The following is an 18,674-nucleotide window of genomic DNA, read 5'->3' on the forward strand; positions in this document are numbered from 1 at the left end:
GTTATTTAAAATTGCATGTTCTTTCTAAATCATGAAAGAAAACATATGGGTTTCATGTCCCTTTAAATGGTGTCTTGGAAAACTGGTCAACTTAGTAAACATCTGATTTTAGTCTAAAGGATTGTAACAGAAACTCTTGCCAGATAACAAAATGCTTGCTCTGATTATGAGATCTAGAAATCCATGCCCATTAAAATATGTTTAAAACATACTTTTTACTTTAATGCTGCAAATTATGATTATAGATTCTTTCATTATTCAGTAAATATAAAAATGTCTTGATCCAGTGGCGGCTGGTGAAATTTAAAGATGGTGGGGCGCTTGACCCCACCCCTTTAAATAAAGCCACACCATCAGATGGCACTACCAATTCATTAATTAAATAAATAAAAGGTAGACAGAAACACATACACAGAGGGTTAGAGAGAGAGAGAGAAAGAAAGAGAGAGACACAATCAAATACAGAGGGTTAGAGAGAGAGAGACACAATCACACACAGAGGGTTAGAGAGAGAGAGAGAGAGAGAGAGAGAGAGAGAGAGAGAGAGAGAGAGAGAGACAATCATACACAGAGGGTCAGAGAGAGAGAGAAAGAGAGACACAATCATAGACAGAGGGTTAGAGAGAGAAAGAGAGAGACACAATCATACACAGAGGGTTAGAGAGAGAGAGAGAAAGAGTGAGAGACACAATCACACACAGAGGGTTAGAGAGAGAAAGAGAGAGACACAATCATACACAGGGTTAGAGAGAGAGAGAGAGAGAGACAATCACACACAGAGGGTTAGATAGAGAGAAAGAGAGAGACACACACACAATGACACACAGAGGGTTAGAGAAAGAGAGAGATAGACACAATCATACACAGAGGGTTAGAGAGAGAGAAAGAGAGATAGACACAATCATACACAGAGGGTTAGAGAGAGAGAAAGAGAGATAGACACAATCATACACAGAGGGTTAGAGAGAGAGAAAGAGAGATAGACACAATCACACACAGAGGGTTAGAGAGAGAGAAAGAGAGATAGACACAATCACACACAGAGGGTTAGAGAGAGAGAGAAAGAGAGAGATACACAATCACACACAGAGGGTTAGAGAGAGAGAAAGAGAGATAGACACAATCACACACAGAGGGTTAGAGAGAGAGAAAGAGAGATACACAATCACACACAGAGGGTTAGAGAGAGAGAAAGAGAGAGAGACACAATCACACACAGGGTTAGAGAGAGAGAAAGAGAGAGACACAATCAAACACAGAGGGTTAGAAAGAGAGAGACACACACAGAGGGTTAGAGAATGAGAGAGAGAGAGAGAGACAATCACACACACAGGGTTAGAGAGAGACACACACAATCACACACAGAGGGTTAGAGAGACACATAAGGGATGAGAGAGTCAGAGGGGGAGGAAGAGAGACAGAGAGACCATGGGGGAGAACAACACATAAGGAGAGAGATGGATAGATAGATAGATAGATAGATAGATAGATAGATAGATAGATAGATAGATAGATAGATAGATAGATAGAGACACACACACACACAAGGGGGGGAGAGAGACCACTGCATTTTTAAGTAATAAAACAGCAGAGCTACAGAGTTCAGAAAATAAAGGCAAGCTGTTAAGTTAGTGGGTGTAAAGGTTGAGGAAACAAAATACAAAAACGATCCTTCAATTTCTGTTAAAGAGTAAAAAAACAATAAACACTAAACCACATTCATTAAATTATATTTTCACTAACAGAATCCCTTTCAGTGAAATCTAAGGTTGCAGAACTTACTAAGATGTGTCTTAAACACTGCTCATTGACTGCATCTCTCTTCCTGCTCTGCCTCTGTCTGTATTAAGGAAGTGACATTGGAATATTCCACTGCACTTAGAGGGGAAGTACAGAACTCTCTTTTTCACTTTAGCAAAAGCTGGCAGCTTCACAGCACAGCAACAAAATAAATGAAATTATTTTTTTTCCGTTTTTGTTTTGTTTTATATGATTTAACATCCAGCCCCAACCCTAAGTTCCACTGACTAATGCCTCTCACTGGATTGGTTCAGCCCAAATAGGACTGCCTCAAATAAGCAATTATGGGACATGCAATGAGCTTAACCACTTTAATCCAGTAGGTGGCGCAGCATGTTGTTTAATGGTGGGCAGACCTGCTTGTGCCTCTCCATTGCACAACATGTAGCTGTGAAAAAAAAATGGTGGGGAAAAAAAATTGCAATTTTTTTATTTTATTTTTTTAAAGCCAATAAAAAAATATATATTTTTGCCCATATGAGAGGTGAAGCACTGCCTCACCTGCCTCTAGTGACTGCACATCACTGGCTATTACCCCACAAAAAGCAGTGACTTACTCTCTTTATAGTCATTAATACATACAGAGAAGCAATTTAACCTGATACCATTGGGGCACACTTGTACAGCTGTGATTATCCCTGCCACCTCACCTAAAATCTGCTACTGTAGCCATAATGCTTGGGGACCTTGTCACAAAGAAGTTGCATTATTCTTTATCTTGTAGCTTCTTATACTAATACTTTTCCTGTCCTACAGTGTTCATTTAATTGTAAAACTAACACTAGAGAACAGCTCACCTGAACAAACATAACTGTGTCAAATAAAGGAATGTCGTGTGCATTAAAGTGACCAAAATCTCACTGATAGCACAGGCACTTATTACATGCAGATCTGGCAATAGTGAGGTAGCTCTAAAACTCTTGTTTCCCCAAAAAAAATTATTTTATTTCACAGTTAAATTAACAAACTATCAATCTATGTGAGTATTTTATTATTAACTAATACAATTTTTTAAATTATACTGTTTTGATCGAGGGGTAGGGCTTGTGTGAGCCTGGGTTGAATTTGGGCTACTTAGTTTCATCTTAAAGAAACTATGACATAGGTAAGATTAGATAGGAAGGCGGAACAGCAGTACCATTCTCCTAATTTGGAATAACCCAGCACGTTTCAGGATGACTGAATGTTCTGCATACACACAGCACACTCATAGAATCACATATCCAGGAAGGACCACTGAGCGTAAACTAGCTATAGACAAATTTATAAAACTTTACCCACTAAATTTCAAACATTCCTTCTGGCACCTCCAATTTTGTAGGCTCATTACTGCATATCCTGACTTTCCTCATCCTCTTATGTATAACCTGAAATCGATAAAACTTTGTGCATTTTGCATCAATAGAACTAATATTTGGATTCGTATTTGTGCTAAGACAGCGCAACCCTTCAGTTTGGATTAATTTCTATTCCCAATGCTCTTTATCAAAAGAAAAATGTGTGATTTTAGGTCCAGTTGTTGTCAAGATATAAAGTTGTTTTTAATGCCCTTAAATTAACTTTGTTTCTAATTTGTTTATAATACTAGATGGGTGGGTTATGAAAAGGAAAGATACAAAGGCCATCAGTACCTGCTGGAGGAAGGGGAGTATGAAGACTGTCATGCGTGGGGAGGCTTTTCCAGCGCTCTGCAGTCAGTACGATATCTTCAGGCTGTAAGTATTTTTTATGTACGGTTAGAATAGAATTCCTTCACTTGTAACACCGTGCTCATTGTTTAATTGTAAATATTTTTTAATGCTTTAGTAAAATGTCTTAAAGGGTCATTAAACAGAAAGTTAAATACCCACACAAAATTGTAATAAACATAGTAAAAAATATATTGCAGTGTTCTTTATTATTTGTCTGATATTACAGTAATTTACATCTGAATATGTTGCTTGTCTCTCTCCCTCTAGAGGGACTGGAGACCAGGAGTATATACTATAGTTATCTTGAGATTGAATATAGAGCAATGCCACACAGAATCTCACATTTCACATTGGCGCAGTGTCAAGGGGTGTACGCCCTGTAAAATTTACCAACAAGATGACAGCTTCAATATGCTTTTAAGGCTTTAAGCTGTCTATTTACTAAGCATTTTTTTGTAATTTCATGCTTAATTGGAACTTAATTTACAGTTTAAATACACATATTTACTTGTCTTTAGGTTCCACTGCCATAAGTTGAACAAGACACTGACCAGGCCCCTGTTACCCCCTACCTTAGCATAGCATGAGAAAACCACTTAGTGCCACCGTATGCTGGTGTGTACCTGCAACACTACTCAGACATTATTATAACAGGCATTTGTGTATGTGCATCACTGTCAGCTACTCATGGAACTGTCCAACTTTGATGTTGATAATACCGAACTTATGATTTTCAGAAGTTCTGATTAGTAGACTTTTTTATGTGATCGTTCACTTAGTCTGAATCTCCATATGCCAGCTAGAGTGACTTACTTTATCCTCTATGGTGTAGTAACCAGTTTTTACACAATTGGTCAACTATGCAGGTCAAATGGTAAGTGGCTTCAAGTATGTCTTCTACCTGGGACCTTGTTTACTCTTTGAATTTCTTCCAAAATAAGCTTCAGCCATCCTATTTCTGGTGCTCTCTGCCGTAAAATAAGAGCACACCATTTTTAATACAGTAAAATAGGAAGTTGAGAGCTGCAGAAACTAAAACATTATCAGAGTTTGCTAAAGTTTACAAAATGTCATTTAAAAAATGTGTATTTTATAAGAAAAGTAACATGTTAGCACATAATCATGGTTAAATCTTTGTGAACCACATGTGTATAGTCATTTAGCAATGTGGGAAATTGAAGGGAGGGAAGAGAGAAGGAATTCAGTACTGAGCCTGGCTGCCACATGGAGTGGTGGAAGCTGGACGGAAGTGAAGAACAGCACTGCCAATGCCCAGGGAATATGAGTGGCTGTAAGGGGTCATGGTTTATATATTTTTATATATATATATATATATATATATCAACTACTCTAGCACCCTGGCCCTTGGAGAACTGTTTGTGAGAGTGCAACTGACTCTTTTTGCTTATATATATATATATATATATATATATATATATATATATATATATATATATATATATATATATATATATATATATATATATATATATATATATATATATATATATACTCTAGTTTTGGGATCCAAGCACTCACTGTAAGTTGAGTTGCCTGGGTGCACTCTATGGTAGATAGGCAGAAACTTTCATGTAGAGAAGAGGCACACACAGGACTTAATTAACACCAATTTTATTAATAGTTCATTAATTCAGTCAGTCAATGTTTCGGTCCTCACAGGGACCTTTGTAAAGACTGTTCTCCGTGAGAAGATATGTATAGCAGATTGTTTATTGTTTTAAAATATAGATAATCCCTTTATTGCCCATTCCCCAGTTTTGCATAATGAACACAGTTATAGTAATATACCTTTTACCTCTGTGATTACCTTGTATCTAAGCCTCTGCAGACTGCCCCCGATCACATGACTTTTAATTTATTTATCTATTTAATTTAATTTATCTATTGGCTTGCATTTAGTATTGTGTTGTGCTAAATCTTAAATAACTCCTTGTGTGTGAACGCAATGTTAGCTATATGGCCCACATGAACTAGCAGTCTCCTGATGTGAAAAGCAAATAGAAAAGGATGTGATAAGAGGCTGTCTGTAGTGGCTTAGAAACAGGCAGAAATTTAGAGGTTTAAATTTTAAAAAGTATATTAATATATAAATGTTAGTTGTGCAAAGCTGGGGAATGGTTAGTAAAGGCATTATCTATCTTTTTAAACAATAACAATTTTAGTGTTGACTGTCCCTTTCACTCCACCTATTTTCCAGCATTATTATTTGTGCATGATGCAGGGCCAGCCCTGCCTCTTACTGCCTTGCTGTGTTCTGCCTGGCTCATGTTCCTGTTATTTTGAATAACTGTGATTACACAGGCTGATGAGCAATAAGCAGTTATTCTTTATTTAAAGTGAATTTCATTAGCTTCAATTTTTTTTTATTCTATTTTTATTATTTAATGTCAACAATTTTCCAAAATACAGTAGCCGAAGCGTGCTTCAAATGTTTTTAAATCAAACTAGTAAGCTCTTAAAAAGTACCAGGGCTATTTTTTTTCCCAGTGTTGCCCTGACTGTTCAGTTACTTTTCACTACCAGGAAAACACATGCCCCCAACCATTAGTATCAGGTCTAGATGTACTGCAAAAGTATTTATAGGAATCTAAGAGTTGCAGAGTCAATACAGGAGTAATGAATGGGAATTTGTCTTTTGTGGCAGGTCTTTTTACAGGAGTAAGTACTGTATTATTATGTCCCTTTAATATGTGCGTGATTATGTAAAAGCACAAGTGGCAAAGGGCAAATACATGTCTGGTATCTCTCGTGTACCCAGGAAAAAAAATATATAAAGGTAGTGCCTTGTCATAATGACTTTATGTAAAAGTAGGATATTTCATTAAACACTGGAAGCCCTTCCAAAAGGGTTAGAAGAGAAAGAGGGCTTTCAAGGGGGACCAAAGTAATGCATGTATACATGTCAGAATATCTTTTTTTTTTTCTTTCATGATTCAGATAGAGCAGTGGTTCCCAACCGCGGTCCTCAAGTACCCCCAACAGTCCTGGTTTTCATTATAGCTAAACCAGTGCACAGGTGAAGTAATCAGCTGATCTGTAACCAACCTGCTCTCATCCATCAGCTGATTATTTCACCTGTGCACTAGTTCAGCTATAATGAAAACCAGGACTGTTGGGGGTACTTGAGGACCTCGGTTGGGAACCACTGAGATAGAGCATGGAATTTTAAGCAACTTTCTAATTTACTCCTATGATCAATATTTATTCGTTCTCTTGCTATCTTTATTTGAAAAGCAAGAATGTAAGCTTAGGAGCCAACCCATTTTTGGTTCAGCACCTGGGTTGCGCTTGCTGATTGGTGGCTAAATGTAGACTTACTCAAGGAGATAGTTACAAAGTAATGATATCTTCCAGTTTTAGATTTTGTTAAAATTCTGTCAGCCATATCTGTAAAGAGGGGTATTAGGTGTTTGGTGCTATTCACCATTAGTTAAAAGAGTCTCATATGGAGCTTTGTTTTAATTTAGGGACTAAGTTAAAGAGAAATATTATAGGGTCTAATTGTACAGTACTGTCTAAGGCAGTATTCACATATTGTAAGACCAAAAAGGTTGGATTCTGGGACAGGACCACTAAATGTGGTACATATTTCCCTCATCTGGACACAAGCGCCAACATTGATTTGAAGCACTCGGGAATAGGTATTTAAGTTTCTTAGCGTTACCTATTATCTGGTAATCAGTTTAAGGTTTGTTTCTAATAGTTTAGATGAGTGTGCTGATTTGTGGGTTTTAATCAATACAGTGACCGGTAGGTTGTTGCCCCATGGCTTTATGTAAGAGGGTAAACTCTCTGGGGGAGGTGTATTCAGGAGCTTATAAACTAAAGAGAATCATTATTAGTCAATTCCTTATGTAAATTTTTTTACTCACTGGTATGCACACCAGCAAATAAGTATTACGTTCTGGCAACTTTTTATTTTTAGGTTTGTCTGTGTGATAAAGGACTCCAGTTTGTTAAATGCTGACTACCCTTAAAGTGAAGGTAAACTTTTATGAATGAAAGCCCGTTTTTTAAAATTACTATTAAAAACAGGGGCACTTTCATTCATCAAAGTTTACAAAGCAGCCGTTTTTATTAAAAACTTACCTCTCTTCTTTGCATAGCCAGAGCAGCTTCCCCCACACAGAGATCCTCTCTTCACACATCATCAATGACTAATCCAGCTTCCTCCAATCACTGCTTTCCCCCCTGCCATGCCGTGATTGGAGGAAGCTGGATTAGTCATTAATGACGTGTGAAGAGAGGATCTCCGGGTGTGGGAAGCTGCTCTGGCTGTGAACAAAACAAAGGTAAGGTTTTAATCAAAACGGCTGCCTTCTAAACTTTGATGAATGAAAGTGCCCCTGTTTTTAATAGTATTTCAAAAAAACGGGATCTCATTCATCAAAGTTTACCTTCACTTTAAAGGGACTGTCTACAGTTTAGTCATCTTAAAGTCTTACCTTAGATTAAGCTGCAAATACCCTTTTCTATATCATGTTTCCAGCCACTTTGAAATGGCTGCAAAGCTCTTCCCACTGATGACATCACGATCTGGGCTGCATATGGCATCCAATCACAACAGGCTCACTAGTTGGATTCAACAGACTCTCAATGGTATTCAGCAGAGTTCCTAGATATAGCCCAGATCCTGATGTAATCAGTGGACAGAGCTTATCAGCCATTTCAAAGTGGCAAGAAACAATTTTCATTTTACAATACGTTTTTTACCGGTCCTGCTGCATGATTTAAAAAGGGGTGCAGTAGGCTATTTGCAGCTTAATCTAAGTTAAGACTTTTAGATGACTATGGTGTAGACTGTCCTTTTAAAGGGACATTATACATTATGAAATTATATAAAGTTATTTACAATGATTGCCATCATCATAAGAGATAATATAAGATAATAAACCTAAAAAAAACTAGATTACAATACAGAGCTGCCTGTCGCTTTGGTAAAAATATATCTTTACACATCCTTTTTAATATTTAGACAACTAATACAATTTTAACAATACATATTATTATCAGGCTAATCTATGCTTTGAATACAGCATTGTACAGGGAGTGCAGAATTATTAGGCAAGTTGTATTTTTGAGGATTAATTTTATTATTGAACAACAACCATGTTCTCAATTAACCCAAAAAACTCATTAATATCAAAGCTGAATAGTTTTGGAAGTAGTTTTTAGTTTGTTTTTAGTTATAGCTATTTTAGGGGGATATCTGTGTGTGCAGGTGACTATTACTGTGCATAATTATTAGGCAACTTAACAAAAAACAAATATATACCCATTTCAATTATTTATTTTTACCAGTGAAACCAATATAACATCTCAACATTCACAAATATACATTTCTGACATTCAAAAACAAAACAAAAACAAATCAGTGACCAATATAGCCACCTTTCTTTGCAAGGACACTCAAAAGCCTGCCATCCATGGATTCTGTCAGTGTTTTGATCTGTTCACCATCAACATTGCGTGCAGCAGCAACCACAGCCTCCCAGACACTGTTCAGAGAGGTGTACTGTTTTCCCTCCTTGTAAATCTCACATTTGATGATGGACCACAGGTTCTCAATGGGGTTCAGATCAGGTGAACAAGGAGGCCATGTCATTAGATTTTCTTCTTTTATACCCTTTCTTGCCAGCCACGCTGTGGAGTACTTGGACGCGTGTGATGGAGCATTGTCCTGCATGAAAATCATGTTTTTCTTGAAGGATGCAGACTTCTTCCTGTACCACTGCTTGAAGAAGGTGTCTTCCAGAAACTGGCAGTAGGACTGGGAGTTGAGCTTGACTCCATCCTCAACCCGAAAAGGCCCCACAAGCTCATCTTTGATGATACCAGCCCAAACCAGTACTCCACCTCCACCTTGCTGGCGTCTGAGTCGGACTGGAGCTCTCTGCCCTTTACCAATCCAGCCACTGGCCCATCCATCTGGCCCATCAAGACTCACTCTCATTTCATCAGTCCATAAAACCTTAGAAAAATCAGTCTTGAGATATTTCTTGGCCCAGTCTTGACGTTTCAGCTTGTATGTCTTGTTCAGTGGTGGTCGTCTTTCAGCCTTTCTTACCTTGGCCATGTCTCTGAGTATTGCACACCTTGTGCTTTTGGGCACTCCAGTGATGTTGCAGCTCTGAAATATGGCCAAACTGGGGGCAAGTGGCATCTTGGCAGCTGCACGCTTGACTTTTCTCAGTTCATGGGCAGTTATTTTGCGCCTTGGTTTTTCCACACGCTTCTTGCGACCCTGTTGACTATTTTGAATGAAACACTTGATTGTTCGATGATCACGCTTCAGAAGCTTTGCAATTTTAAGAGTGCTGCATCCCTCTGCAAGATATCTCACTATTTTTGACTTTTCTGAGCCTGTCAAGTCCTTCTTTTGACCCATTTTGCCAAAGGAAAGGAAGTTGCCTAATAATTATGCACACCTGATATAGGGTGTTGATGTCATTAGACCACACCCCTTCTCATTACAGAGATGCACATCACCTAATATGCTTAATTGGTAGTAGGCTTTCGAGCCTATACAGCTTGGAGTAAGACAACATGCATAAAGAGGATGATGTGGTCAAAATACTCATTTGCCTAATAATTCTGCACTCCCTGTATGTAGAATTTATGTAGTAATTAATGTTCCATTTAAAATCTCAACTCTACTTTAGCTTGTCATTCATTGTAAAATAGCTTGGTTGTGAATCAGTTAAAATGTTTAATTTGATAGAAATTACTTTTATTTATTTATGTTTTCATGTCATTATTGTGTTGGAATATATATTTGAGTTGTAGTTAACTGATTTTTTGAAAATAATGTGGTGAGAGGGGTTTTGATGTGAGACCACTTTATGAATGTGGCTAAGAAATGTTAGTAGCGGAATATAACTACTTGCTAGTTAAAGGGACATGAAACCCCATGATTCAGACAGAGCATGAAATTTAAACAAATGTCTAATTTACTTCTATTGTATAATTTGTTTTATTCTCTTGGTATCTTTATTGAAAAGGATACCTAGGTAGGTTAAGGAGCTGCGAATTGGTGGCTGCACATATATGCCTCATGTTATTGGCTTACTCATGTGAATTGCTGTTTCTTTAAAGGAATACTAAACCCAAATAGTTTTTTTCATAATTCAGATGGAGCATACAATTTTATGCAACTTTCTAATTTACTCCTATTATCAATTTTTCTTCAGTCTCTTGGTATTTTTATTTGAAAAGCAAGAATGAAAGCTTAGGAGCCGGCTCATTTTAGGTTCAGCAACTGGGTAGTGCTTGCTGATTGGTGGCTAAATGTACCCACCAATCAGCAAGCGCTATCCAGGGTGCTGAACCAAAACTGGGCCGGCTCCTAAGCTTTCATTACTGCTTTTTTAAAGAGAACGGAGAAGAAAATACAAAGAGAATGACAAAAAATTGATAATTGGAGCAAGTTAGAAAGTTGCATAAAATTGTATGCTCTATCTGAATCATGAAAGAAAACAATTGGGTTTAGTGTCCCTTTAACAAAGGATACCAAGAAAATTAGATGATTGAAGTCAATTGGAAAGTTGTTTAAAATTGTATGCTCTATCTGAATCATGAAATCATTTTTTTGTGTTTCATGTCCCTTTAAACACTGTTAGGTTTGCATATCAAATCTGCATCCACATAGCAGAAGCTCCACAACTTCAGTTTCAGGTTTCATCTGTTTTTTTTCTCTCTCTTTATAAAGTTGTCTGTAATTAACACTTCAGCTGCTAGATGAATTTAATTCATATTTAATTTATATCTGCATTGGGACCCAGAGGGTTAAAATGTACCTTTAATAAAGATAAGCAAGAATGTAAAAAGTATACAGAAACACTCTGGCATTCTAGCTGGTGTGTACATAGCTGAGCCAGTGTTTGCAGAGAATTTAGTGACTAACATAAAAATGTAGCAGAACTGCCAATACTGACGTTATTGAATACTGAATTAGGATGTTTTTTTATATTTAATAAATCTTTGGCCCATTCTGTTTTGATTTGCAGTGTCTGAAATCTAGATCTAGTATATGCAAAAATAAATGAATGTGTGACTGAACTTCTAGCCGATGGCCTCTTTTACAAACTGAACTACATTTCTTTAACACTTACTGAAGAATATGATCATTAATTAGCAATGAAATACATGACAGGGTCCACAAATCAGACAACGGTTTTATCTCCTTTAAAGGGGCATAATAATTTGTTAGAACATGTGGTTTTGGGAGTACCCACAAAAGTGTTAAAAACATAGGTAAAGTCTCACTCTTGAGTCACAAACTGTGCAGCTCCATAGCAGAAAATAGATTGTGGTTGTTAGTTACGTGTGGCTGCTGCTCCTGATTGGCTGACTGGCCAAAACGCATAGTAAACTCAGGTAAATAATAATAATAATGCTCTAACTAATAAGAACATGTATTTTTTGCATTAAAACACCCCTTTAATATTAAATCTGAATAATATCACCCCCTTAACTGTCACGGAAGGCTTTAGTGCAATACCCCGCAGCCTTCTTTGATAACAAACTTGTAATAAATATTGAAAAACTACTTTGCCATAAATGGCTAGATTACAAGTGGAGAGATAATTTAACATGCGCCTGTAAATGGCCAAATCCCCATGTTTACGGCCACACATTAAATAACCAGCCATTACAGGTGGCTGGTTATTGCTACCCTGAGCTTGGGGTAGCAATTAGCGCTCTGAAAATTAACCAGAGGTCAGACCTCTGGTTAATTTAAAAAATGTCCCCCAATTGCCCCCAAAATACAGTGTAGTGTGTCTTAAAGTGAATGTAAATTTTGATTCTTAAGTGCCCGGTTTTTAAAACTTTGATTAAAAGCAGGGGCACTTTAATTCATCAAAATTTACATTTCACTCCTGTTGTGACAAAAAACTTACCTTTTAAACTTCACAGCAGCTGCTGCTTCCTCCGGTCTCACAAGCCATTTCTGATGTCAGAAATGATTGATAGGTCATCCTCCAATCACAGATTCCCCCCCGGGGGATTCAGTGTTTGATTCACTGCTGTGATTGGAGGAAGCCAGATACCTCATTTTAGACCCAGGAAGAGGCTTTGAAACAGGTGGAGGAAGCTGGAGCTGCTGTGAAGATTAAAAAGTAAGTTTATTTTCACAACAGGAGTGAAATGAAAATATTGATGAATTAAAGTGCCCCTGTTTTTAATCAAAGTTTTAAAAACCGGGCACTTTAGCATCAAAATTTACATTCACTTTAATAAATAAATAAATAAAAGAAGCATCTTTATTTTATTAAAAAATAACTGTACAAAGCAGTTATAAGGGGTTAACGTGAGTGGGTGTGGGGTTTTAAATAAACATATAAATATATATGTATATATTCATATATATTTTAAATTTGCTGCCCATCACGGTGCGACTTACCCCCTTCGCCACGCTAGGTTCTCTGCTGTGTATGACGGCATCAGAACAAGGCTCTCGTAATTGCAAAACTTCCATGCAATGCGAACGTGAGGTCACGTTTGCATTGCGCTTTACCTATAATACCAGAGCACATTTGCGTGCATTATTACAAGTGGAGCACACATATCTCGCTTACGAAATCGTAATTTTGCGCTCCACTCGTAATCTGGCCAAAAATGTTTCTTGAACTTCTTTTGACAATGAATGATGTAAAATAAATCTTCTTCCAAGTGCTAGTAATCAGCCTGATTATTTGAGCAGTTAGAATATAGAATTATATATACATACTGTGTACCCAAACCGTAAGACTATTATTTGTTCTATGAACCTCTATTTTAGACCTCTGTTACCTCCATCTTTTAAATTATAACCTAAAAGGTGATTAATAATTACTGCTTTTCGAAACACCAATTGTAATTCATAGTTGTCAAACATAAATGTCACTTCTGTGCTGTGTTTGAAGCTGATGACAAACTTTAAATACAAAACAGAAAGCTGCAGAAAAAAATATTCAATTACATAGTAACCATAAGGCCACACAAATAAGTAACAATACAAATAATAACATACTGCTCTCAAACAAATGTTACAGAATAAAATGTTTAGACATTTTGAATATTGCTAATATGTTGTGCCCACTTAGCACTGTCTGCAGTATGAACTGTTTAACCAACATGTTTTTGTCCTATATGAATTATTATTATTATCGGTTATTTGTAGAGCGCCAACAGATTTCGCAGCGCTAACCCTTTACACCAACATTTGAGCATTGTCTGTTTACTATGCACTTTAAGGGATGTGAAACCCAAACATTTTATTTTGTGATTCAGAGAGAGAGCAAACAATTTAAAGTTAAAGTTTCCAAAATTACTTCTGTTATCAAATTTGCTTTTTTCCTATGGTATTCTTTGTTGAAGAGATGCCTAGGTAGGCTTCTGTAGTACTACATGACAGGAAATAGTGCTGCCATCTAGTGCTCTTGGAAATAAATAACATACCTGCAAAACAACTGCCACATAGTGCTCTAGACACGTGAGTGATCCTGAGCTTCTGCCCCTGCTTTTCAACAAAAGATACCAAGAGTATGAAGACAATTTGATAACAGAAATAAATTAGATTTTTTTTTTTTCTTTGCTCTATCTGAATCATGAAAGAAACATTTTTGGCTTTGATGTCCCTTTAAGCAAACCTGAACAAATCAGTCTGTGCAAATGCAGCGCAGTTGGCAATGCTGTATGTATTTTGAACACACCACACCTTCAGTAAATGTTTCACTTCCTCATTTTTCTCCAGAGATATTTCTTCATCTTCATGGTACACCAGTTTTTCTGGTACTTCTTACACATTATGTTTATTTTGTCATTTTTCTAGAAAAAGAAAAGGATATATTTTTTCTGTTGATTTATCAGCTTTTCTCTCAGTATCCTTTCCATGAGAGCATACTGAGGTCTGGAGGTAGGCTCAGTATTGTGCACATGTATCTGCTGCCAAATAGTGCTCCTGAGCCTACTGCAGTATGCTCTCGTGCAATTGGTTACGTTTCAACAAAAAATACCATGGGAAAGAGATATATTAGAACAAAGAAGTACATTGGAAATGTATTTATATATTTTTAATTTTACACTCTATCTGAAGCATGAATGTTTAATGTCCCTTTAAAACATAACAGAAGAAAAATGTATTTTTTTTTCAAACCTAAAAGCTTGGTTGTTTAGCAGTAAACTTACATCAGAAGAAAGGACCATGTCTTCTTGATTAAAGGGATACTAAACCCAAAATGGTTTATTTCATGATTCAGTTAGAGCATGCAATTTTAAGCAACTTTATAATTTACTCCTATTATCAATTTTTCTTCGGTCTCTTGTTATCTTTATTTGAAAAGCAGGAGTTAAAAGCTTAGGAGCCGGCCCATTTTTGGTTTAGCACCCTGGATAGCGCTTGCTGATTGGTGGCTACATTTAGCCACCAATCAGCAAGCACTACTCAGATTCTGAACCTATGAAGAAAAATTGATAATAGGAGTAAATTAGAAATTTGCTTAAAATTTCATGAACTATCTGAATCAAGAAAGAAAAAAATGTTTAGTATCCCTTTAATTATTAGAATAACACGTTTGTTGTGTTAAATAAATTATTATATTTACTTTTACACTACAACCTATAATTGATTTTTTTTTTAATATGGTTGATATAAATAAGGAATATTCTGTAATCAAATAGAATGGTGTTATTGGTGGTAATCATCTATAAAACCCTGTATTTCAGACATTGTTTTTAAACAATACTAACAACAACTTATGGTTTAGGACTTTTTGGAAGCGTCTGTCACACTTTTCGAATCAGAAGCAGTAAATGGAAAACTGATAGATGTATTTAATCAAGGAATTCCTGATCTGGAACAAGCTGGATATAGCAAAGAAACACAATCTATTCATGTCAAAAAAGGAATGTAAGTATATTCTGCATTTTCCTGAATAATTAATTTGGATGACCCTTGGTATCTCCCTTAAGTAATAGAAAGACTAGAGGTGAGGTAGGTAGTAGAAGGATACAAGATTAATCTCATATATGTCTATAAATAGAGTTATATGGATAAAGGTGGTGCTATCTGTGTAATGTTATTTGGAAAGCAAGAATATTTGATCTCTTTACCACTTTGCTCTGTACAATGTTGACATAAGATTTGCAGGTAGAGTTTTGCAGAAAATAATATTGTTGTGTGTAATGCACACAAATAATTAGCAGTTACTTAAAAGGGATGTTCAATTATTTTATTCTTGTTGCAAGCAAAAAATACATCTTTTAATTTTTTTTTACTGTTTTTTGTTTTATTATGTTGTTTTGTTTCTGCTTATCAACCAATTCATTTCAGTTGTTCACTTCCTTTTAGTGTCAAAGTCAAAACTAACAGCTTAATTATTTAATTGAAAAAATATTTTACGTTTAAATAGTTAAATTATATGTATGATGTAAATTTAAAGAGATATGAAACCCAATTCTTTTCTATCATGGTTCAAAAACCGCATACAATTTTAAACAACTTTCCAATTTACTTCTATTATCTAATTTGCTTCATTCTCTTGGTATATTTTGTTGAAAGAGCTTAGAGCTAGCTGATGATTGGTGGCTGCACATATATGCCTTTTGTCATTGGCTTACCCATGTCTTCAGCTAGCTCCCAGTAGTGCATTGCAGCTCCTTCAATAAAGGATAGCAAGAGAATGAAGCAAACATGAGAACAGACATAAATTGAAAAGTAGTTTAAAATTGTATGCTCTTATCTGAATCATGAAAAAAAAGTGTTTAATGTTTAATCAAAGCATTTTATTGTGACCAATACACACATAGCAAAGCAGTAGTAGCATTCTCAATGCCCTTGTATTACAAGTTGTAGGATAAGTTTTGCACTCGCACACAATCTATTCTTATTCAACGCTTTTGAAAACCCAGTATTATCTTTTATATTTGCCATTGTGCATTAAAATGCACTTTAAATTATATAGAAATAAATGAAAAGTTCTACTACCTGAATGGAATATTTGCTCTTGATTGGCAGCATATGCATTATCAGACAAATCACCTTACTTGCTATACCCATGTTTAAAGAATGTTTTGGACCAGGTAGTACCACAGGACCCAGACAGCATTTGATAGAGGGACATATTCTGGCTAGTAGTGTTTTTTTTAAGTAAATGTTTCTTATATGAGTATTAGCATACCTCCCATCACTTCGCAGAGGCTATCCAGAATGTGAGAGGTTAAAAAAATGGAGTCACTGGCCCACCAGCTTTTTGTGGGCGGAGCTGTGAATGGAGGGCGGGGTTGTGATGATAAGGTGGGTTATGGGAAGATCGTGGGCAAGTCCAGCAGGCTGTTAGTGCCTGGGATCACCGTGGCTCAGGTAGTCCTTTAAAACTGGGACACTGAAAAGCATCAGGCAGTAGTGGGATAGACCTTCCAACCTGTGGCAGGATGTGGGCCAGCTGGGAGGTATATATTGTACAATATACTGAGCTTTAATCTTTGAGATTGCTGACTGTAGATTGCTTTAGATTGTAGTAGATAGAGAGCTGGGGGAGGGTGTCCTTTTTATTACTGGGCCCAGGCAGCACAATGTCTTGAGCCAGCACTCCTCATAGACAATATATAAATAACTTGTTAGATGTCTTTTAACCTCAACTACTTTTAACAAATTACTGTAGCTTTCATTTTGTGTGAAACCCATGTAAGGGTTTATAAGGACACCAATCACATAACTCATTAACAGTCTCTTAATGTTGTTATTTGAGATATGATATCTGTGTCATATAGAAATATTTTCATCAACTTCTGTCTTCGGGTACCCTTAACAGATTTTCATGATATCTTAACTAGAGCACAGGTGAAATAATCAGTTGATGGGTGAGAGCAGGTTAGTAACCATGGTTACTGATCATCTGATTATTTCACCTGGGCTGTAGTTAAGATATTATAAAAATCTAGGGCAAAATGACATAGCGACGTCGCCTGCAAAAGCTAGCATTGGCTATTTTCTTCATAAATGGAAAGAGTCCACAGCTGCATTCATTACTTTTGGGAATTCAGAACCTGGCCACCAAGAGGAGGCACATACACCCCAGCCAAAGGCTTAAATACCCCTCCCACTTCCCTCATCCCCAGTCATCCTTTGCCTTTCGTCCCAGGAGGTTGGCAGAGAAGTGTCAGAAGTTTTAGATTAGTCTCTTATGGAGGGTAGTACTCTTCGACATGGGACTGGAGTTTTAAGTAGTCCTGTCAGCCTTTCAGTGAAAGCATGAATGAGAAAGAGTCCGGAGATGCAGGGAGAGTCTTCCTGCGAAACCATCCTGACTCATATTAACAGCTCCAAAAGCAATCGGTGTTGACGAGTTTTGCTGCCTGCTTTCTTCTCTCAAGTCCATGGCAGAAGTGATACTACTATCTGTCACAATTGAAGGGCCGTGTTCCTGTTCCACGGCGTAGATTCCGGTAAGGTCGTTTTATTTTACTTTCTTTATGAAATGTACTGTATTACAGAGTTTTTCCCGAAGGGCTACCACCTAGCGGGACTAACTTATATTGAAGGGTCTCAGTGAGGCTCCTTTTGTATCTTGGAATCAAGGGTTAATATCTCCTGAGGGGGGTTTATTGAACGGAGGGGGGGGGGGTTTAATCATGTTTGTTATATGATTCAACTTGCTTATGTGTAGTGTTATTTCGGCTCATGGCTTGTGGAACATAACGGCTTTTGGAAAGTGACGCAACCTTACGGTCGGGCACGCTTTTTTTGGACTATACGGTTCACCTGGTGACCGGACGTGATCACGTTTTTGGGCTCCATTTCCGCATTCCTGACCATGTGGTGACAGAGAAATTCTGGTCTGCTGGTGTCTGGTTCATAGGAGGTGGTAAGCGCCCCAGCCATTGTGGGTGTCAGGTTCCGTTTAGATTTTTTAGTCCACTCTTTTGTATTCAATATCCTAGTTATGGAGGAGTCTGATATGGGGGAGACGGATGTCTCTGTTTTGGATTTTACTCCTTGCGCAGAATGCTTATTGCCTCGGATGATACAAGCCTATCAGTTATGTTCTGAATGCCATATTAGAATGCTCAATTCCTTGGGATCAGGGAATTAAGGGGCTGCTGAGCCATCCGCTTCTGGGGCTTCTGTCCTCCAAGTGGCGAGTTCCCTTCCACTACATCTTACTATGCATGCTGGTAACC

At 37.0% G+C, this 18,674-nt stretch overlaps 1 protein-coding gene across 1 annotated transcript in view; it reads left to right on the forward strand.

The window, feature by feature from the left end:
* CRYBG3 (crystallin beta-gamma domain containing 3) overlaps nucleotides 1-18,674 on the forward strand; it is a 362,092-nt gene that overhangs the window by 258,547 nt on the left and 84,871 nt on the right. Inside the window, exons 12-13 of the mRNA XM_053706046.1 lie at nucleotides 3,389-3,515; nucleotides 15,260-15,402. Coding sequence (XP_053562021.1) covers nucleotides 3,389-3,515; nucleotides 15,260-15,402 — 270 coding nt within the window. The remainder of the gene's footprint in view (nucleotides 1-3,388; nucleotides 3,516-15,259; nucleotides 15,403-18,674) is intronic.

The sequence above is a fragment of the Bombina bombina genome, chromosome 3, assembly GCF_027579735.1.
Source record: "Bombina bombina isolate aBomBom1 chromosome 3, aBomBom1.pri, whole genome shotgun sequence".
NCBI classification, from domain to species: Eukaryota; Metazoa; Chordata; class Amphibia; order Anura; family Bombinatoridae; genus Bombina; species Bombina bombina.